Source organism: Ambystoma mexicanum, chromosome 6q, assembly GCF_040938575.1.
Source record: "Ambystoma mexicanum isolate Mex_15411 chromosome 6q, UKY_AmexF1_1, whole genome shotgun sequence".
Taxonomy (NCBI): Eukaryota; Metazoa; Chordata; class Amphibia; order Caudata; family Ambystomatidae; genus Ambystoma; species Ambystoma mexicanum.
In genome coordinates this window covers 1,560,465,882-1,560,488,388 of record NC_090937.1, presented here as the reverse complement: position 1 = coordinate 1,560,488,388, position 22,507 = coordinate 1,560,465,882, and the positions used below count along the sequence as shown (strand labels likewise).

Here is a 22,507-nt window from a genome sequence, read left to right as displayed (position 1 = left end):
GCTAAAACGGGGTGTACCAATGGGGCATGAGCGGCTGGGGGGAACAGGAGACAGACATGGGGCATGATCGGGGGGGCAACAGTAGAGAGACACGGGGCATGCGCGGGTGGGGGGAACAGGAGACAGACACGGTGCATGAGCGGGGGGGTGGGGGGAACAACAGAGAGACACGGGGCATGAGCGGGGCTGGGGGAAACAGGAGACAGACACGGGGCATGAGCGGGGGTGGGCGGGAAGGGTACACACACGGGGCATGAGCGGGGGTGGGCGAGAGGGGTAGACACACGGGGCATGAGCGGGGGTGGGCGGGAGGGGCAGACACACGGGGCATGAGCGGGGGGTGGGCGGGAGGGGTAGACACACAGGGCATGAGCGGGGAGGTGGGCGATAGGGGTAGACACACGGGGCATGAGCGGGGGTGGTGGGGAGGGGAGAGACACATGGGGGTGGGCAGGAGGGATGAGCGGGTTGTGGGCATGGGCGGGAGGGGAGAGACACATGGGGCATGAGTGGGGGGTGGGCGGGAGGGGAGAGACACACCGGGCATGAGCGGGGGTGGGCGGGAGGGGAGAGACATACGGGGCATGAGCGGGGGTGGCCGGACACACAGGGCATGAGCGGGGGGTGGGCGGCTCGAGACACACAGCACACAGGGCATGAGTGGGGGTGGGCGGGAGGGAGAGACACACGGGGCATGAGCGGCAAGGGGAGACACATGGGGCATGAGCGGGGGAGACACACGGGGCATGATCGGGGTGTGGGCGGGTGGGGTAGACACATGGGGCATGAGCGGGGGTGGGCGGGAGGGATAGACACACGGGGCATGTGCGGGGGGTGGGCGTGAGGGGGAGACACAGAGGGCATGAGTGGGGGGTGGGGGGTTGCGGAGAGACACACGGGGCATGAGCGGGGGTGGGGGGTTGCGGAGAGACACACGGGGCATGAGCGGGGCGTGGGAGGGAGGGATAGACACATGGGGCACGAGCGGGGGGTGGGGGGGAGGGATAGACACACAGGGCATGAGCGGGGGGTGGGCGGTAGGGATATACACACGGGGCATGAGCGGCGGTGGGCGGGAGGGATAGACACATGGGGCATGAGCGGGGTGGGAGGGAGGGGAGAGTCACACGGAGCATGAGCGGGGGTTGGGGGGAAGTGGAGAGAGACACACGGGGCATGAGCAGGGGGTGGGGGGAAGGGAGAGACACACGGGGCATGAGCGGGGGTGGGGGGTTGCGGAGAGACACACGGGGCATGAGCGGGGGGTGGGAGGGAGGAATAGACACATGGGGCACGAGCGGGGGGTGGGGGGGAGGGAAAGACACACGGGGCATGAGCGGCGGTGGGCGGGAGGGGTGGACATGAGCAGGGGGTGGGCGTTAGGGGTGGGCATGAGCGGGGTGTGGGCGGGAGGGGTAGACACACGGGGCAGGAGCGGGGGGTGGGCGGGAGGGAGTGACACACGGGGCATGAACAGGGGGTGGGCAGGAGGGAGAGACACACGGGGCATGAGCGGGGGGTGGGTGGGAGGGGGAGACACACGGTGCATGAGCGGGGAGTGGGCGGGTGGGGTAGACACACGGGGCATGAGCGGGGGTGGGCGAGAGGGATAGACACACGAGGCATGAGCGGGGGGTGGGCGGGAGGGGTTGACGCACGTGGCATGAGCAGGGGGTGGGGGGCAGGGGGAGACATACGGGGCATGAGCAGGGGGTGGGTAGGAGGGAGAGACACACTGGGCATGAACGGGGGTGGGTGGGAGGGGGAGACACACAGGGCATGAGCAGCGGGTGGGCGTGAGGGAGAGACACACGGGGCATGTGCGGGTGATGGGTGGGTGTTGTAGACACACGGGGCATGAGCGGGGGGTGGGCGGGAGGGATAGACACACGGGGCATGAGCGGAGGGTGGGCGTGAGGGGGAGACACACAGGGCATGAGCGGGGGGTGGGCATGAGCGGGGGGTGGGCAGGAGGGATGAGCGGGTTGTGGGCATGAGCGGGAGGGGTGGGCGGGAGGGGTGGGCATGAGAGGGGGCGGGGCGGGAGACGTGGGCATGAGCGGGGGGTTGCGGGAGGGAGAGAGATACACGGGAAATGAGCGGGGGTGGGGGGAGAGACACACGTGGCATGAGCGTGGGGTCGGCAGGAGGGGTAGACACACGGGGCATGAGCGGGGGTGGGCGGGAGGTAGAGACACTGGGCATGAGCAGGGGGTAGGCAGGAGGGAGAGACACACGGGGCATGAGCAGAGAGGTTGGCGGGAGGGATAGACACATGGGGCATGAGCGGGGGGTGGGCGGGAGGGAGAGACACACATGGCATGAGCGGGGGGTGGGCATGAGCGGGGGGTGGGCAGGAGGGATGAGCGGGTTGTGGGCATGAGCGGGAGGGGTGGGCGGGAGGGGTGGGCATGAGAGGGGGCTGGGCGGGAGACGTGGGCATGAGCGGGGGGTTGCGGGAGGGAGAGAGATACACGGGAAATGAGCGGGGGTGGGGGGAGAGACACACGTGGCATGAGCGTGGGGTCGGCAGGAGGGGTAGACACACGGGGCATGAGCGGGGGGTGGGCGGGAGGACGAGAGGCACGGGGCATGAGCGGGGGGTGGGCGGGAGGTCGAGAGAGATACATGGGAAATGAGCGGGGGTGGGGGGAGAGACACACGTGGCCTGAGCCTGGGGTCGGCAGGAGGGGTAGACACACGGGGCTTGAGCGGGGGGTGTGCGGGAGGGAGAGAGACACGGGGCATGAGCAGGGGGGTGGGCGCAAGGTCAAAAGACACGGGGCATGAGCAGGGGGTGGGCGGGAGGGAGAGAGACACACGTGGCATTAGCGGGGGGTGGGCGGGAGGGAGAGAGACACACGGGGCATGAACGGGGATGGGAGGGAGGACAGAGTCACACGGGGCATGAGCGGGGGTTGGGGGGAAGTGGAGAGAGACACACGTGGCATGAGCAGGGTGTGGGGGTGAGGGGAGAGACAGACAGGGCATGAGCGGGGGGTGGGGGAGGGGAGAGACACACGGGGCATGAGCGGGGTGGGGGGTTGCGGAGAGACACATGGGGCATGCGCGGGGGGTGGGAGGGAGGGATAGACACATGGGGCACGAGTGGGGGGTGGGGGAGAGGGATAGACACAGCGGGGCGGGCGCGAGGGCTGGGTATGAGCGGGAGGCGTAGACATACGGGGCATGAGCGGGGGGTGGGAGGGCAGACACATGGGGCATGAGCGGTGGGTGGGCGGGAGGGGTAGACACCCGGGGCATGAGCGGGGGGTGGGCAGGAGGGAGAGAGACACACGGGGCATGAGCGGGGGGTGGGCGGGAGGGATGGAGACACACAAGGCATGAGCGGGGGCGGGGGGGAGGTGAGAGACACACATGGTATGAGCGGGGGGTGGGGGGAAGTGGAGAGAGACACACGGGGCATGAGCAGTGGGTGGGGGTTCAGGGGAGAGACACATGGGGGGTGGGGGGATTTGAGAGACACACATGGCATGAGCGTGGGGTCGGCAGAAGGGGTAGACACACGGGGCATGAGCGGGGGGTGGGCGGGAGAGAGAGACTCATGGGGCATGAGCGAGGGTTGGGTGGGAGGGAGAGAGACACGGGGCATGAGCGGGGGTGGGCGGGAGGGAGAGAGACCCACGGGGCATGAGCGGGGGGTGGGCGGGAGGGAGAGAGACACACAGGGCATGAGCGGGGGTGGGGGGGAGATGAGAGACACACGCGGTATGAGCGGGGGGCGGGGGGGAAGTGGAGGGAGACACACGGGGCATGAGCAGTGGGTGGGGGTTCAGGGGAGAGACACATGGGGTGGGGGGGATTTGAGAGGCACACGGGGCATGAGCATTGGGTGGGGGGAGGGATAGACACATGGGGCATGAGCAGGGGATGGGGGAGGGATAGTCACACGGGCAGGAGCGGGGGGTGGGCGGGAGGGATAGACACACGGGGCATGAGCGGGGGGTGGGCGGGAGGGGCAGAGGGGCATGAGCAGGGTGTGGGCGGGAGGGGTAGACACACAGGGCATGAGTGGGAGTGGGCAGGAGGGAGAGAGACACGGGGCATGAGTGGGGGTGGGCGGGAGGGGTAGACACACGGTTCATGACCGGGGGTGGGCGGGAGGGGTAAACACACGGGGCATGAGCGGGGGGTGGGTGGCCGAGGTAGACACACGGGGCATGAGCCGGGGTGGGCGGGAGGGGAGAGACACATGGGGCATGAGCGGGGAATGGGCGGGAGGGAGAGAGACACAAGGGGCATGAGCGGGGGGTGGGCGGCCGAGGGTAGACACACGGGGCATGAGCCGGGGGTGGGCGGGAGGGGAGAGACACACGGGGCATGAGCGGGGGGTGGGCGGGAGGGAGAGAGACACACGGGGCATGAGCCGGGGGTGGGAGGGAACGAGAGAGAGACACGGGGCATGAGCAGGGGTTGGGCGGGAGGGAGAGAGACACACGGGGCATGAGCGGGGGGTGGGCGGGAGGGATAGACACACAGGGCATGAGCGGGGGGTTGGCAGGCGGGGTAGACACACGGGGCATGAGCGGGGGGTGGGCGGGAGGGAGAGAGACACAAGGAGCATGAGCGGGGGTGGGCTGGAGGGAGAGAGACACATGGGGCATGAGCGGGGGGTGGGCAGGAGGGGAGAGACACACGGGGCATGAGCGGGGGATGGGCGGGAGGGGAGAGACACACGGGGCATGAGCGGGGGGTGGGCGGGAGGGGAGAGACACACGGGGCATGAGCGGGGGTGGGGGGAGGGGAGAGACACACGGGGCATGAGCGGGGGGTGGGGGGAGGGGAGAGAGACACACGGGGCATGAGCGGGGGTGGAGGGAAGTGGAGAGAGACACACGGGGCATGAGCGGGGAGTGGGGGGAAGTGGAGAGAGACACACAGGGCATGAGCGGGGGGTGGGGGGAAGTGGAGAGAGAAACACGGGCATGAGCGGGGGGTGGGGGGAAGTGGAGAGAGACACGGGGCATGAGCGGGGGGTGGGCAGGAGGGGAGAGACACACGGGGCATGAGCGGGGGTGGGGGGGAGAGACAGATGGGGCAAGAGCGGGGGGAGGGGAGAGAGACACACAGGGCATGAGCGGGGGGTGGGGGGAAAGTGGAGAGAGACACACGGGGCATGAGCGGGGGGTGAGGGGAAGTGGAGAGAGACACACAGGGCATGAGCGGGGGTGGGGGAAGTGGAGAGAGACACGGGGCATGAGCAGGTGGTGGGCAGGAGGGGAGAGACACATGGGACATGAGCGGGGGGTGGGTGGGAGGGGAGAGACACATGGGGCATGAGCGGGGGTGGGCGGGAGGGGAGAGACACACAGGGCATGAGCGGGGGTGGGCGGGAGGGGAGAGACACACGGGGCATGAGAGGGGGGTGGGTGGGAGGGGAGATACACACGGGACATGAGAGGGGGTGGGCGGGAGGGGAGATACACACAGGGCATGAGCGGGGGGTGGGCGGGAGGGGGGAGACACACGGGGCATGAGCGGGGGGTGGGCGGGAGGGGAGAGACACACGGGGAATGAGCGGGGGGTGGGCGGGAGGGTTGAGAGACACACGGAGCATGAGCGGACATGAGTTTGTGTGCAGGCGGCAGATCCCGCTCTTCGGCCCTCCGCTGGCCACCGTGTGCCGATGGCGTGGGCGGGGGGCTGGAGGAACAGGGGAGACACAGAGCATGAGTGGGGGTGGGGGGGACAAGAAGGACACACGGGGCATGAGCGGGGGGTGGGAGGAACAGGAGACAGACACGGGCATGAGCGGCGGTGGGGGACTTACTGTGCAGGTGGCAGATCCCGCTCCTGCTGTCCTGACAAAGCCTCTTATGCGAGGAACAAAGATGGCGGGCGTCTCTGAAGCCACGACGCACTGCACGCTTTCACCGCATCCAATGATAGAGCACGTCAGATGTCCGCAGACATCACGCAAGCTGCTTGCCCAATCACCGTCCTGTCCGCGGAGCGAACAGGGAAGTGTGTCCGCGAAGCGAACACAGATATCACTAATTTTGTTCACTTACATTTTTGTCATTTTTTTAAAAACTACTGGACGGCTCTACACCACATAAAGCAAAGCACGCTTTCGGGACCAAGCTGCCGCTCCTGCCACAAATTTGGTGTAAATCCCTCCAGCGGTTTGGGCTGTAGGCGTGAGCAAAGTTTTTTCCCATTATTTCTATGGGAAAAAACAAAAGTTTTGGGACCCCCCCCTATAACTTTTCCCCCCTGGACGAATCCTCACAAAAATTCAGAGTGGGCAATATACTTTTTTTTGCAAAGTTTGGTGAGTATTCGTCCAGGGAGAGCGAAGTTATAAGCCGCCGAAAAAGTGCTCTTCCTATGGAAACACCAACTTAACCATAACTACATGGCCACTACAGTGGCCATGTAATATATATATATATACAAATATATATAGATATATATATATATTTCCAAAAGGAACCCTTTGTTAAAAGTGCAACAAGTGGAATGCACTCCTGAGAGCACCTGTAAAGTGCTAATGTCCTTTCAGCAGAAAGAGCAAAAACGCCACTTTAAATCCAGGCAGCACAAAGTTTCTTTATTAGTAGATGTGCATCAGCAAAAAAGGAGCAACCAAAACAAAAACGACGTGTTTCGCAGTGTACCAACCGCTTGATCACGTAGGTTTGATTAACACAGATGATGGACTACGTTTTAAACCACGTCAACTCTCGGATAATATGTAGAGAGTGTCAACGTGTCTATAACAGCTCTCTCTGTGTCTAAGCAATCAGCCATTTTATCACATTATAAAATCCACAAGTGCTGGTGCATACAGTAAACATTTACACAGTAAGCATATATATATATATATATATATATATATATATATATATATATATATATATATATATATATATATGAGAACATTTGAACATTTTAGGTAATAAGCCACAGCACCATCCAGCCCTGGAAATGCACCTGCAGTTCACAGCCCCTGCATTGAAGGCATGCAGTGCACAGGAATGTTGCTTCCGGTGCGTGTTTTTTTTTGTTTTACATACATTTGCATTCAAAAAAAGACACGTTTACTATCCATAAAAAACATAAACACCTATACATTTTATGAATGCCAACATTAAGGTTTAACATATTATTAAACACTTAACATAAACCAACATTAAAACCAACATGAGGTAGCTTTAACTCACATTCTTGTAATATATTGTTGTTAATGTGTTCATGGATGAATAGCAGAGCTCACAAGTGTCCCGTGGCCATATGTGAGAAGTGCCATCCCGTCACATTTTTGCTTTGAATTCTGGTAATTATAGTTTCCCTAAATTTCTAATGAAGAAGAAAAAAACTACGAGTGCCAGAATCATACATTTTAAAAAAACGGACCAGATGGCCTTCTCACGCATGGCCATGGGAAACCTGAGAGCAATGCAAACGTACTTTACGTTTAGTTTGTATGCTCATGTTGTATGTGTGTTTGTATGTACTTTGCTTCCTAAATGTAATTTGCAGATGTTACTTTTCTCCTTCTGACTTTACTGTGCATGTACCTCGATCCTACACTGTGTTGGGTCCAGCAGACCATCTAGTGCGTTAGTGAAATAAGTTTCATTTTGAAGAATGTTTTCCCATTGTTATGTCTCTCCACCCGTTGTGCGTATTACTGATTTGGTGTGCGTGGTTGAGGGAAACAGTGGTTGCTTTGTGTGTTTTGGTGTATATTTTTTCATTTGACACACTGTTATTCCTTTAGTTTTGCCCCAACGACCCTGGTGAACACGACTGAACATAGGAGTGTAAATTTATTAGAGTCTGTATCAATGCCGCAACACAAAATGTGGGGGGCCCCCTGCGAGCCTTGCTGAGGGCCTCGCCCCTTCAAGCTCAGCAACAAAGCACAGGCCACACCACACGCAGGGCATGCTTGGACAACCATGCATGTACAGTGTGCATGATTATGCTGCTGGAAGGAAATGCCACGTGCTGCACTAGGCGAAAGATGGAAGTATGTGTTTTAATCAAACCTTAAATCGTTCACCTAACGTAGAAACAAGGGGGCTACGCCTGTCTCCTGAGTCTTGATACCTAAATGTAGCAGTAAACTCTGTGTGAGGCTATTAATATTATGCACAGTTATGACACCATAGCAAAACATGTTCATGCTGGCACTGCCAGTATCCCCATGTATGACACTTTTTTTTTTTTTTGGCTTTGCCCTTAATGCCAGTAAAACTCTCCTATCCACAAGAAGAAAGCATGTTACTTTCCCAACCCCCGCACCACCATGTAAGAATACTCATGTTGACTTTGCCCTCAATGCAATAAAACATGGAATGCTACAGTAAGGAACCATTTCCTTGTTTGGCTGCACGTGTGCCTCCGCCCAACATGTAACAAGACTCATCATGTTGACTTTACCTTTAACACCAGTAAAACATGCCATGCCACAGTAAGAAAACATATACCTGTTGACTGCACAGGTGCCCCAACCTCCCCATGTATGAACACACATTATGTTGACCTTTCCCCTTACGTGAGTATAAAAGGCCATGCTAAAGACTGTAAAGGTCCAGTCTGCCTGCCCTATTGTTCTATAAACCGCAGCCCTCATCCATTTAATAATATGAATCAAGTTGGCTTTGCCCAATAATACCAGTAACATATGTAAGATAACATCCATGATACAAGGCTGGGGCCCCTTTCCTGGGCCCCAGCCTTGCATGCACACATTCATACCCATTCATACCCATACCCTGCTTCTTTGTTCCTGACATGCGCAGAGGGGGCAACTCAATTACAATGAAAGGTTCCAGTTGCGCAGCCGAATGGTTCTTCATCTCGTGGGGCAGCCGGAACGTTTCTTTCTGAAAGAAATCAGGTCTTTCTGAAGTCGATCTCCGACTTCTGAAAGAAATTGTTTCTTTCAGAAGATTGAGGAGGCTGGAAACTCCAAAGAACATGGCATGACGGGGCCCCCACACCGGTCGGGGCTGCGGGGACCCCGCTACGCCAGTGGACTGTATGTATGTATTAGAGGCTGCAGATATTTTTGTGCATTGTAAGCAACATTTCCCTTTGAAAGTATATTCCTCATTTCGTTCAGTTCCTCTCTCCTTACATCACATGTACGATGACCCTGGATTCGGTGCTGCAGCGCATCTTGTGCGTTTGGAGGCATATTTTTCAATTCACTGCATTTTTTTTCATTTCTCTTTTTCATGACAAAAATAAAACATCAATTGCAGTCAATAACCGCAATCAGTGGGAAGGGGATTGTTATCACTTCCTCAATGGTCAGCCATGCGTTGGCACCAATAAAATGCTTTTCATGGTCACATCTTGCCCATTCACCAAACAACTGAAGACCATTCTGACATCTCACAGGATTTGCTGCTTGCTGATTGAAATAGATGTCAGACTGCTGCATACACATTTTATATACTTTCGGAAGACTACATTATATTACCTCCACGTCCCTCTTCCTCGTCCCAGTATTGGTTATAGATTAGTACTGGGACGAGGACGAGTAGGGCTATGAATAATGAAGATTACGGGTAGGTAATCCAGGCATTACTTCCACGTCCCTCTTCCTCGTCCCAGTACTAATCTATAAAATGTACTGGGAACAAGAAGAGTAGGACTAGGAGTAATGAAGATTCCCAGTAAGTTATCCAAGCATTACCCATGATCCCACTTGGCAAACCTATTTGTAGGGCCAATTGGGGTCCAAATCCCTAATGTCAATGTCAGATTAAAATTCATCAAAGCCAAATCAAATGGATATTTCATTTACAACTCAAAGTACCAATTATCACCCACAATTCTCTTACGTACAATGGAGCTTACCTTTCATTGACAAGTGACAAGGTCAATTAATCAAAGTGAAGATTTTGTACACTGATTCGTCAATGTGTAATTTAAGTGCCAGGAGTTTTATTTGACTCCTATATTCATATTATGGATTTGGGGTTTTAATAGTGCCGCTGCTGCCATTAACATGGTCTCCCAGTGCTTTTGGTTAATATTTTCACTACAACCATTTTGCGAAGTGAAATACAAATATAAAGGCTGGATGTAACTTGTATGTAACGAATGAATGCACCTGCGTCATGACAATCTGTATGTAACCTAACACATATGTAAGCCATGTGGTATGACTGTGACATTACGACCACAGCAAACTAACCTGTAACCATAACCTTAAGCTAAGTGCCGAGATGCCTCAGGGCTTGGCTGCCCTCTACAAATGTATAAATAAATAGATAAATAAATAAATAAAGGCTAATATGGAAGCCAAGTGATGCTGAGAACTTACACTGCACATTTATGCCAATCAGCGGCGAGGCTCGGATGCCTTCTGTGTCCTCCACTGCACACTGGTAGGAGCCAGTGTCAGTACCCACCACTTTATGCAGAAGCAAGGATGCTGAAGTGCCTTCCTGGAGCCATCGGTGATTCTTGTACCATGTATAGTTTGCTTTCTCTTGACCTCTGGTTGCTGTCACACATGTCAGGTTCAGCATGTCACCTTCCTGTAATTCTGGGGAGGGCTCAACCAGGACTCGTGCAGCTGATTTGCAAAAGAATACAGTAAAGTAACAGGTTAGTTGCAAAGTCCTTTATATTTGCAGTTTTGGGGTGTAATATCTAGCAAGACTTCATTATTAAGCGAAGCATTCACAAATTACATTGTAAATAGACATGTCCACCTTATAAAAGCATATATGGTCTATTTAAATCGTGCAACTATGAATTACTATGAGTGGAGCCGGCTCTTACATTATCACTTTTATGCAAATTTTATAATGATCAATATCTTCAATGTGTCCCCTTCACCCCCTGAATTAATTAACAATCATTTGGAAGGACGCCATCTCTGTGCCTCTTGTGATTATTTAAGCTTTAAACTTACAGCAATTCTTAGCACTAACCACGAGAGGTGTTAGGATGAGTTCTCAGAAATGTGCTAATTCCCTTCTACCTTAGAGATCCCCAGCTCTTTTGCTGGACTTTAGGACTTTTCATTTTTTTCCTGGAGAGAGTGAGACCTTTTTCCTACTGTGTCATGTATTTTTAATGTGATTTTGAACCTTCACTGCAGTGGCACAGGGAAGTCTTTCGGATATCCCAAAGATTTAAAGACCTTCTCTTGGTTAAACTACTGTTTCCCAGAGCAGTTAAGTGAAATTAACTTTACTTACCTTTTGTAACTTTGTATACCCAGCACACTTATCTTACATGGAGTGCTGGAATGGGTTATTTAGTAGCCCCTTTGTCTACTTTCTCATGTAACATTTTTATGTTACCCTTTTTACAATTAATGGCTGGTGGCAGTGGTTTACTTTTTCCTACCATTGTGTGTTTTTACCGCGGGCTGTGCTCGCAGCTGAAGTATAGCACCCATGGGTGCCCATTTTGTCAAAATGCCTGGTCTTCTTTTTCTGCCATTTCTTGTTGAAAATGTTCTTCTTGAGATTTACTCTGCGTGCCAAACCAGGTTTGGTCCCTTTGTTCGTTTTGTCTTTGGCAGGGTTCACTGCTGAAGCCCGACTCTGGCTCCAGCATGTCTGGCAGGGCAGGAAGCGAGGGAGGTTCCTCAAACTCCCTGTTCTTAGTCTCCTTGGTTACAGAAATGCACCCAAAGGTGATTGGCCGGCCGTCTGTCCTTGGAGGACAGCCATCCTGCTGTGTGAGTGACAGCTAAGCTGCGAATGAATGGGAAAGACTTGCATAAAAGGTGAGGTCTTTTGTAAGGAAGGCATAGTCGACCACAGGACGAAGGAATCCGAAGAAGGACCTGGGTTGGGGGGACCAATCGACCCCAAGACAAACTCATCTGGTAATCCTCTTTTTGCAGGCTGTACTTCGATTGCTGCTGCATGAAGCGAGTGCCAGAAACAGGAACACCAGAATCGAGTGCATCATTTCAAAGCTGGACCCGAGTTCCAGGAAGATCCTCTGGACTCTCTTGAAGCAGGGCTGACCAAGCGTGAGCCACCTCAACAGAGTGTTGGACCCAAGAAGCAAGGAAAGCTCACAAGGTGTCCAAGAACCACTGTGGAGCTATTCGCGAGAAGCTGAAATCGCAAAGTGACGCTGATCTGAACTTTGTCCATTGCTACCACCAACCATTCGAATGGTAGTGCAGGAGTCCCCAGACGTCCTCCCTCTTGTCCCCACTACTGAGGCACAGGAACAACAGGATCTGCCATATTACAACAGCAACATAAGCCAGCAGGAACCAATTTCTTACGACCTCAGGTACTGTGAACTAAGGGGTACTTAACTCTTGTGTAGCATTGCTAGCTCTCAGTTGAGATTTGCATTTGCTGCCTTTTGTAGAGTTGCTTGCAGCTTTGCCCATCACAAGCCTCTCAGCGTGTGGCCCAAGTGATTTCTTTTTCTACAAAACTCTCTATAACATTGTGCAAGACTTTTTGCTTACCTGTAAGAATAACTGCAGCTGCCCTAGGCTTTGCTCAATTGACATTGGCTGCCCTGGCTCCCTAAAGACTCTTCTAACCTCTGACTTTGTGTTTAATCTGTCCCTCCAAAAAGTAATACATTCTTTACTTCTAAGCTGGGAAAGGGTTAATCTACAGTGCATTTGAGGGGTTCAAAGGTGTTTACCAGTTTGAGAAACTTGTTAACCATTGTTTCCTTCCCTAACCTCTTCCTTTTTGACTCAAAACTCAGTATTGCTTAAAATGTACCAGTGATATATCAATGTCCACAGGGTCCTAGTAGTTGAAGTCACCTCGGGGTTTAGGAAGTGTCTGTGTGCCATCCCTAAAGGGTATGTACTGATTTATTGAAACTGAGAGTTTGAATTCTAAAAAAGGCTTATTTTAAAACAGACTGTTAAATTAATAAATAATTGTTTAATCAAGAAACCTTGAGTGTAAGTGTTATTTGACTACTTGTCACTGTGACACTCTATGTTGCAACCCTACAGAACACATTGACCTCTCTTGAGATAAGCCTGGCTGCTCAGTCACTCTACCAACTTGTGTAGTACAGACTTACACCAAAGGTTGGGTTAGCTATTGCCAAGAGGACAAGGCTGGTACAGTCTCCCACATGGTACTGCAAACAATCTTGCCTAACAAGGGGCATGGTTTATACATTTGTATAACACCATACCACTTCACAGAATGCAAGTAAAGGGGTCCCTAATAAGAAACAGAACATACCAATGATCTAATGAAATATTCCAAATATATCAGACGATGGACAGTTGAAATGGCTTTCTTCGATTATTCTAGAAGTCCAGAGATGTTCTCTGCCAGTATGTTGCCATAGGAAATGTCAACCACAGATGTGAAGTTATTGTGTGTAATGCTGCGTTCTACTGTCATTTGCATGACCTCCTATTGCTTTGATATCTGAAAAAGAGGTTTGTTATGTTTGACAAGCACCAGAGAAAACGAGCAAGATAGCTTTGCTGTTGTGTAGGTGCATGAAGCGGCAAAAAGTATCCAGGTTCTGTGTGCTGGTCTTTTTATAGGTGTTGTGTGTAGAGCAATTTCAGTATATGTGTCCAGAGCAGTGCTGGCCAATGGGGTGGCTCCTGCCGGATGCGAGATCTGGCATCAGATGTCTGGCCAGATAGTGGGACCTGGCCTGGCGGTTCAGTGATCAAATCTGCTCTGTGCGAGTGCAGATTACATCACTGAGCCCCCAACTTCGCTGAGGGAACACACAAAGCTCTTTTCAGGGCATTTTTTTTTTATAAAGCAGCGCATTGTGAAAGTTGAAAGCCAAATCGGGGGGGGGGGGGGGTGAGGAGGGAAGATGAGAGTGCAAGTGAGTCGTGAATATTTGGTCAGGATGTTATGTGGCAAGAGAGCTTACAATCCTGGAGACTAGAGCAGTTATTTTCCATTATTGGAGCCCAGTGCTGCTTTTCAGGGCAAAAGGAAAGCATCCATGTTGGTGGACAGCGTCACTTTTGTTCAGAGGGCAGACGCAGCATCCCTTGGGTGTTTTGGAGGCAAGCATTCTTGCTCAAGTGTTTGGCCACCAGGATTTCACCCAGGTTGCACGTTCCCAGTGTTGATACTTACCCACAAGACCACACAAAATTGTCATCAAAGCACAAGTCTCTTATTTGGATATTTTGTTATTCAGGGGATAGTCCACTATAGATCACTGGGTATAAAAGGTGACAACCTTTTATATTTTGCCAGCATAGTTATTGGAAAGAAGCAGCATGAAAAGAAATAAAAACATTTTAAACTATTATTTTGAACATTCCTTTGAGCAGAGGTGAACTGCCAGCTCTGTCCACTCCACCAAACTCCATCTTTTGTGGGTTCACCCATTACATTTTTCCAATTTCCCAGGTCCAGAGGGAGCCTCGTCTGCGCACAGTGTGGGGTTGTGCGAGTTGGGATTGTCTCCCACAAGTTGGGGGCTGATATGTCATATAAGTGTGTCTTTGGGGGTGTTACATCGTTGTTTGTAGGTGGCTTAATCCCTATGAATCTTATGAGATGGAAAGTAGAGTTTGGTCGTGGTAGAGAGACGAGCAAGCAGTGGGGACCCTGATGGGCTCTTGAAGCATCTTAGCCAGTATAGCTGTGCGGATGTCCTAAGAGTGGTGCATCTTGGAGCAAGTCACTGCAGGAGATGCTTGGTGCACCCTACAGTAGGACATATAATCCTGGCAGCAAGCCTAGGGCAGCACCTAAGGGCAGCACCACAGTGGAGGAAAACACTGGTGGAAAGAAATCAGGTGAAAGCAGCAATCAGCCAATCACTTCATCAACATGCTACTTAAAACCTGTGTTTGTGGGTGATATCTGGCTGCCTACCCCATAACCAGGTGCAAACTTACCCTACCCCCACAACACACCCATATTTATTTTTACATCTCCTCCTGCTGCATTTTTAGTTTGGGCGATTAGGTCTTGCTTACGCCACCTATAAGCAGAAACTATTGGTGGACAGATAATGAGGAAGGACACAGAGTCTGTAGGTGTTGTTTGGTTATGTGCCCACCCTTGACCATGCTAATTGCTATGGCCAGTCCCACCCATTCCTGCCCCTCACCGCCCAAAACACCTCCTCATGGGAACTCTTTGAGCTTGCAATAATCAAGCCTAACCATCAGGCTTTGCATTCAAAGTGCCTGCCACGGTTGTTCAAAGCAGTCTTCTGAGAGTTAATTACATAATTTGAGTTGTAAACACGCTACTGGTGTAATAAAAATGTTTTACCAGGTCTGTGTTTAGCCGCTCAATTTCTAAGCACTCTGCGTGCCCTTCACTGAAGTCCTGTTAAAAACAAGCATTTGCAAAGCCTCCGATGTCCTGTTTAAAACAAGCATTGGCAAAGCCAACATTTATTTTGAGCTTGTGCATAGGTTTAAAGCTTTTGTCAGGCACTACTATTAGATGCCCAGGTACTCACACCAGTTTTGCACCTGCTACCAACAATGTTAATACCACTACAGCTGTTCCCGGCAAGGGCATTTTCCATGCTTGCACAAAAGCCCAAGCTGTTGGCATTGCCAATGCTTGTTAGGTTTTGCAAACAGAGATTGATGCCAGAGCCCTCGCAGATATAGAATACGGGTACCCTAGAGTGTATTAGCATCTTTGTGATGGAGAAAGTCTGCAGAATCTTTCTCCTCTTAGATTTCAACCACATTGTAAACATTTCTGATATCCACTGTTAATCTTGCTGCCCCACTTTCATCAATTAGCCTCGCAGCACAGCAGCTTCTAACCAACAATGTTCTCCCATGCTGCATTATGGACAGAAAAGATAGCTATCAGATTGATGCAGTGTGAGGCTCAGAGCATGTATTAGATTGCTTTTTGATAGCATGCTGCAGGCCGGAGACCAACCTCTAATCGCGGCTCTATGTGAGAACACAGTGGAAAAACCATTCAAACAATGAACAGGTATGTTTTTAGGAATTTTAGGAATTGTATTATCTCCGTTATGTTCCCTTGCTCCCAAGGCCGGGTGTTCGAAAATCTAGAGCCATACACATCAAAACAATTCTCTTGCAGACACCGCAGGAGGAGTGTTAAATCACCAGCAACAACCTGTCCGATGACCGAAGTAATCGGCTTGGTTTTTACCACCTCAGTTTCTCTGCGAGGTATCTAGGTGCAGGATTTATTATTTATTTATTTATTTATTCACATTTGTTGAGCGCACATCAGACCGAAGGCATCGTGGCGCTAGTTACAGTGTTGCTTATACTTAGTTACATATAGTTCATGTCTGTACAGTTACATTGGACAATCTATACTTTTTTTTTTACATATATGCGTTGAGCAGCAGGAGAACACGAGAACAAAGTTAGTTGAATAGGGCGGTTTTGAGTTTTTTATGGAAGGAGAAGAGAGATGTTTCAGCTCTGAGATCAGTGGGCAGAGAGTTCCAGAGCTTAGGTGTGAGGAAGGGGAAGCCTATACCTCCTGCCTTGGTTCTGTTGATGCAAGGTATCGTTAGTTGATTGGTGTATTGTGATCTTCTCGGTCTCGTGGATTGAGATCTACCTATCATGTCTGATAGGTAAGAGGGAGCTGAGAGGTTGATGCATTTGTGCGTGGTTGTGAGTATTTCGAATGAGATACTGTCCTTGACTGGGAGCCAATGTGCTGTTTTTCTGGCTTGTGTGATGTGTTCTCTTATCGGTATGCTGAGGGATGCTCTGAGAGCGTTGTTTTGGGTAGTTTGGAGCCTAGATAGGTTTTTTTTGGAGGTGCCGGCTAGGAGTGCATTACAGTTGTCTAGTTTGGCTCCTATATTTGCTCGGGCGATGGAGAGGCAGTTATCCTTAGTTAGGAATGGTTTTATTGCGTTAATGAGTTTAGTACTCAGTGCTGAGGCCGAGACTATGGCGCTGACTTGTTTGTCCATAGATAGGGTAGCATCTATGTGAACCGCCAGTGTTTTGACTGAGGATAGGACTGGGATGATGCAATTATCTATGTTGAAGTTGATGTACAGGGGGTTGAGGTTGGAGAGGGTGGATTTCTGGCCTAAAATGAGGATTTCGGTCTTGTCCCCGTTCAAGCAGAGGCCGTTAGTAGCCATCCATGCTGGTATCGTAGAGTAAATTTGCTGCAAGGTAGTGGCGCCTTGGTGATAATTCCCTGTCAGGGGAGGAGAACCTGCGTATCGTCGGTGTAATTTGTGTAGGTGATCCCCAGCGCGTCTAATTTGTCAAAGAGAGGCTTGGCAAAAAGATTATAGAGCGTGGGGGCAGTGAAGGAAACTAAAGACCAGGCATACTATCTTGAAGTCGATCCTCTCCTTCACAGAGAGCCAGTATCGTCACATACAGAGAAACACCTAGACTACATCTCCTGCAATGTTAACATCACACGAGCATTGTCAAAGCCAATATATAACATATTTGGAAAAAGATAAAACAGGACAATCAGATCTTAATCTCTACGTTTATAAATCCAGACCTATTGGTTTTGTTATTGATTGTCTTCCTTACTAATGTGCTCAAATTGCAAAATACCATTTCTGGCCTCCTTACCATTATAAAGTACTAAAATGGACAGCGATCAACAGAAAAAATGCAAAGGTGGGGTTTGCTCCCAAACTCTTACTCATTGCATGCACTACATAAATGACAAGTCAACTTTTAAGAGTCCCCATTTTCTGAGGTTGAATTGAAAGGATCTTTTGTTCATTTTACCAGTGAGTGAGACTATGGGGGTAGTTTTCATTGGCAGATGGATCTGTAAAAATGGCGTTAAGAGCATTTATCGCCACTTTACTGATCCACCTCATATTCCAGAATTTGTCAGGCCGAGTTGTGGAGCGGAGTGAGCACACCACACCTGCCTCTGTGTCAAGCTCCACAGGACACATTTATTTTATTTATGCGTTTGTAATGTGCCGAAAGCCCGCAGGCATCAGGGTGCGGAAGCATAAAAACAGGGTACAGTAGACGAACAACTGAGTTACTAGGAGAGCTTCTGTCTATAATGAGATTTACTTGAATAGGTAACTATTAAAGTGCTTCCTGACGATTCTGTAATTCGGTTCTAGACGCATAGCCACAGGAAGTTTGTTCCACTGTTGGGCCGCCTGAACAGGAAAGGATTTTCCGGCACCCGTTGCTCGATTTGCTGGCAGCACTTGCAGCGTACCATGTGCTTCCGATCTCAGGGTCCTGCTAGGAGTATATCTAATGAACTTAGGCCTGAGGTACGTCAGAGTCACCCCATACAAACATCTGTGCATTAGCATCACAGCTTTAAAAAGGATTCTGTCCTCAATCCTAAGCCAGTGAACTTCTCTCCTTCCTACTGTCACATGTGGCAGTCTTTCCACCACTGGGAAACAGTAGCCAGTGATAAGGAAATCCGCAAGGCAGCAGGAAAACCTGCAGCATTGAAGAGTCTGCACAAAGCTGAGAAGCAAGCCAAGTTATTATTAGAGAAATACAAACAGCAAAATACAGTATTACAGAATGACAATTGACAGTTGTAATCAGATGTCGACGGAGCGCTCTGCCGGTGTTGGGTCAGAGCTTTTCTTATATAGCATGGCAAGTTTCCATTACGTTTGTAAACTTTTGGTAATACTAGGAAGCATCTTGTTTGTGAAGAAGACTTGCAGGGTACATTGTGTAGCAAGGTCAGTGGGCAACTTTGGCGTACACAACTGTATACTTCTTATAAGGCGGTATTTGTACACAGCTATGGAAAGGTTCTGGGAGCTGTTGTCCCATGGGTCCCCAAGAGCAGCATTAGGTTGTAGCCTTCCGAGCCAAGGTCCGGTGTTGGCATGGCAGGATAGCCTGGTCTAGCAAGAGGCCTCAGGCTAAGACAAAGCCAAGACATGGTGAAGGATCTGGGGCCTAAAGCGGGGGAGGGTGATTGCTAGAAGGCTTGGTATCAGGACAATCCTGCCACATCACCAGATTCTAAGGAATCCCCTTTAAATGCCTTTCGCAAGCATTAATTGCAAGAGACATTTACACTTTTCTGCCAAAATATTTGGAAAATAAAGCATGTAGTTGGTTTCACCTTCATGTTTCTGTTTACTTTTTACACCACATGGTGGAAATGTTAAAAATTGCATGGACGAATCCCTTTGACCGTAACTCCAAACATTGGTGAAAATAACCCACTAAGTGTTCGAACACTACACTATCATTCAAGTACAGCGTATTCCAATTAGTACAATTCCACTATGTGATCAAAGATGACATTTGATACTGATGCCAATAAATCACTTTCATCATTGAGTCTGATAATTTGTAATTAAATACTGTACATGCTTCAATAGGCCTGGATCATCTTCTCAATTTCAGTTGAGTTCAGTATTATGTTTATTAAAATGTGTTCATCAAACATCACAAATATATACATTTTAAAAATAAAGCAAAAAGTGAAAAACATAAGATCATGTAAATAATGTTATGCCTTTATCCTTAAGGCTGCTTTTAAATAGTGCTCAAGACTTCAGCAAACACCATATGATTTTGCCTGCAAGAAATAAAACAATACAGCACAACATTGGGAAAATGTTCAAGGTCTAAGCAATTGGACAATATACTTTGATCCGAAAGATGAATACTAAGCACAGACAAAACATAACATTAATAATGTTCTCATCAACATCCTTGTAGCATTTACACACCAAATCGGTTATAGTTGACCATTTTGCAGAGTATTTGGGTTGAGTTAATTAATTAAAATGAACCAAAGTGATATATCTTCTGGCTAAGGGTTTTATATAATTGAAAAATAATGAACAAAATGTCATTTAATATAAGACTTTGGGGGTCATTACAAGTTTGCCGGAATGGGAACTACGGTACGGAGCAGAGCATGTGGGATGTACCGGCACTGTTGATAACGTTGCCGGTGCATACGGCTTCCCCATTCCCATTGAGCCCTATAGTGTTCAATGAGAATGGGGAAGAATTTTTTCCGGCGCCCTGGAATGGACAATTACCAGGTCCGCCAGGGTTGTAATACCCCGGTAATTGCCCAATCCAGGGCACCGGAAAAAAATGACTCCGGCGGTATCCGTGCCTGTATTACAGGCATGGCTACCGCCAGGGTTGTAATGAGGCCCCATGTTAAGTAAGCTCTTACAGTTACCTTGATCTGAATGTTAACGACCAAGCACGTCACTATTTTTAGAAAAAATCTTTGATTGAATGGCTGGTAATTAATCAGGGTTCGGAGAAAAGATTCAAAAATATCAGAGACAGACAAAAAAGTTCACACATAAAAATTGTCCTATAGCATTAAAGTTATCCATTAAAAGTATATCCTTAAAAATCTCCTGATTAAGGGCTGTCTTCTCATTGAGCCATATTGGTAGCCATAGAAACGCTGGCATTAACTAGAGGTTCAAAGATGTAGGAGTTACTGAGTCTCCAAATAAACAAAAGTCCATGGCTATACAAGGGTGAACCTCTAGCAGAGGTCTTAAAAACTACTTCTCAGTTTTATCAAGAGTAGGCATTCTAGAGAGGGCTCAAAGCTGCACCCCTGAATATGTTACAATCCCACAACGTTTCACTTCATGAACCTTAACCTCTTGGCGCATTGCCCCTTCCACCAAATGTAGTCAAAAACTTTTAGAAATCCTTGGCTAGCCTCTTTCCGACTAAGAGCGGTCTTCTCAACATGAGCAATCCACATCTTAACAGTTGAAAGTAACTTGACTGCAAAATCAAAACAACAGACCCGTTCCCTGGTCTTTTCAGCAATATGAAAGGCAAGGTATTTCCCCTTCTCATGGCAATAAATAATTATTTTAAACTTAGTGTTGTTAATCGTATTTTTGTGAGATTCCATGAAATTGGCATTGCCCGTCAGGAGATGTAGTGTGGCAGAGGTATGTCCAATCAACACTAGATTGTTGCGTAGGCGTGTAAGGATTTGAACCCGCTTACTGCTTTTGTTAGATCTCACGTTGTTGAAACATTATAAATCATTTAATTACACAATAAAAGAAAGGGCAGAAATCACACAAGCCTGTTTAACACCTTGTGTTATGGGGGATCATATTGGTCTAAATGCTTTGTTAACATAAATTACAAATCAAATGCTTTAGTACCAGAGTATGAATCAATAGTTCCAGCATTACTAGACAAAAACATCAAATAGTAATGTCACCCACAGATCAATATTCATTGTGTACAAATTCCCTGATGGACCATCAGGGATAGGAGCCTTGCAAGGCACCAGATCCAAGCACACTCAGTTATCTTCTTTATTGGTATTTTTAAGTTTTCTTAAAGGTGTAGTAAAATCAGTAGAGGAACTGAACAAGCACCACTAGTTTTATAAATTCCAGAAAAATGATTAAAATGTAGCCGATATATTAGCTTTGAAAAGATCAATAACTCTATTGCAGGATGAACCTAAAACTATCAATCTCTAGAAGATCATTGAATCCCTTTAAGAACCGAAAAGCATGCATTGTCTCCCAGGCCTTTCTTTCTGCTTCGTTCAGTTCTATTATTGGATTTAGTCTTTATGAAGCTCTTGGGTCAATGGGTTGGGATCTTGAAGAATGTATATAATTTTGGCGGGTCAAAAAGTAAGTTTGGCTGTTTTACAATACGTGTTAAATAATTGATGGTCTATTTAAATCATAAGGTTTCATTGGAAGAGACATAACATTCTTGTTAACATCATTTAAACCAGAAAATGCATAAACTCTACATCAGAAGGTATGTCAGAAGATAAAATCACGAGTATTTACTTACTACGTGCCCTTTCTACCTTATATAAATATTTAGATTTAATCTCATCAGACCATTTTCTTTTTTCTTGCTATTAGTACAGATAGAGGGATCTGGCTGTAAATCATCACCGTTGGGTAAATTAGAAGCTACACATGCTCTAGCATATACTTGGGACCATTTTGTAGGTCTTACTACTATAATAAAATTCAATATGTAGTAAATCGGTGCTAGCAGAGCACTAACACAAGTACCTATTGCTGGTCTATCCTGTTACCAAACAAACAATTGTTTTTCTTGGGAGTTAGCAAAATGTGATTTTTCAGCAAATGAGGGAACACCCTATGCTAGTTGTTCTTCAATGTCCATATGAGAAAACAAGGTCAAACTCATCACAGGTGTATTAAAACACAGAGCCATTCTAGCAACATCACAATTATACAGATTCTCACAAATGGGGAGCAATATACATGCATTGATTTGATCCAAATCTTCAACTAATTTTCCTATAGAACTCGCACCCATATTTTTCTCATTACAAACGTTAAAGAACAAAAAGTAATTGATATTATTGGACTATTGAGTAAGAAAGAGGCACAAATTGCAGCTCCCAAATATGACACAATAAACATTATTACCCACCCTTATTCCATTAATTTCCTACCAGATAGGCAGTGAGTAGCGATTTCCTTGAAGAAATGTAATGTCACTGGGCATGCCATTTTGCCTAGCAAACTTGCTGTATACCAAGAAAGTATTTTGATGTCATTGTCTGCTTTTAGTTGGTTGTCAGATATATATAACTTTACTTCCTGAGGA

General features: G+C 48.9%; 1 protein-coding gene across 1 annotated transcript in view; it reads right to left on the bottom strand.

The window, feature by feature from the left end:
* Positions 1-22,507, bottom strand: part of SIGLEC1 (sialic acid binding Ig like lectin 1) — a 267,397-nt gene that overhangs the window by 29,173 nt on the left and 215,717 nt on the right. Inside the window, exon 18 of the mRNA XM_069632266.1 lies at positions 10,310-10,564. Coding sequence (XP_069488367.1) covers positions 10,310-10,564 — 255 coding nt within the window. The remainder of the gene's footprint in view (positions 1-10,309; positions 10,565-22,507) is intronic.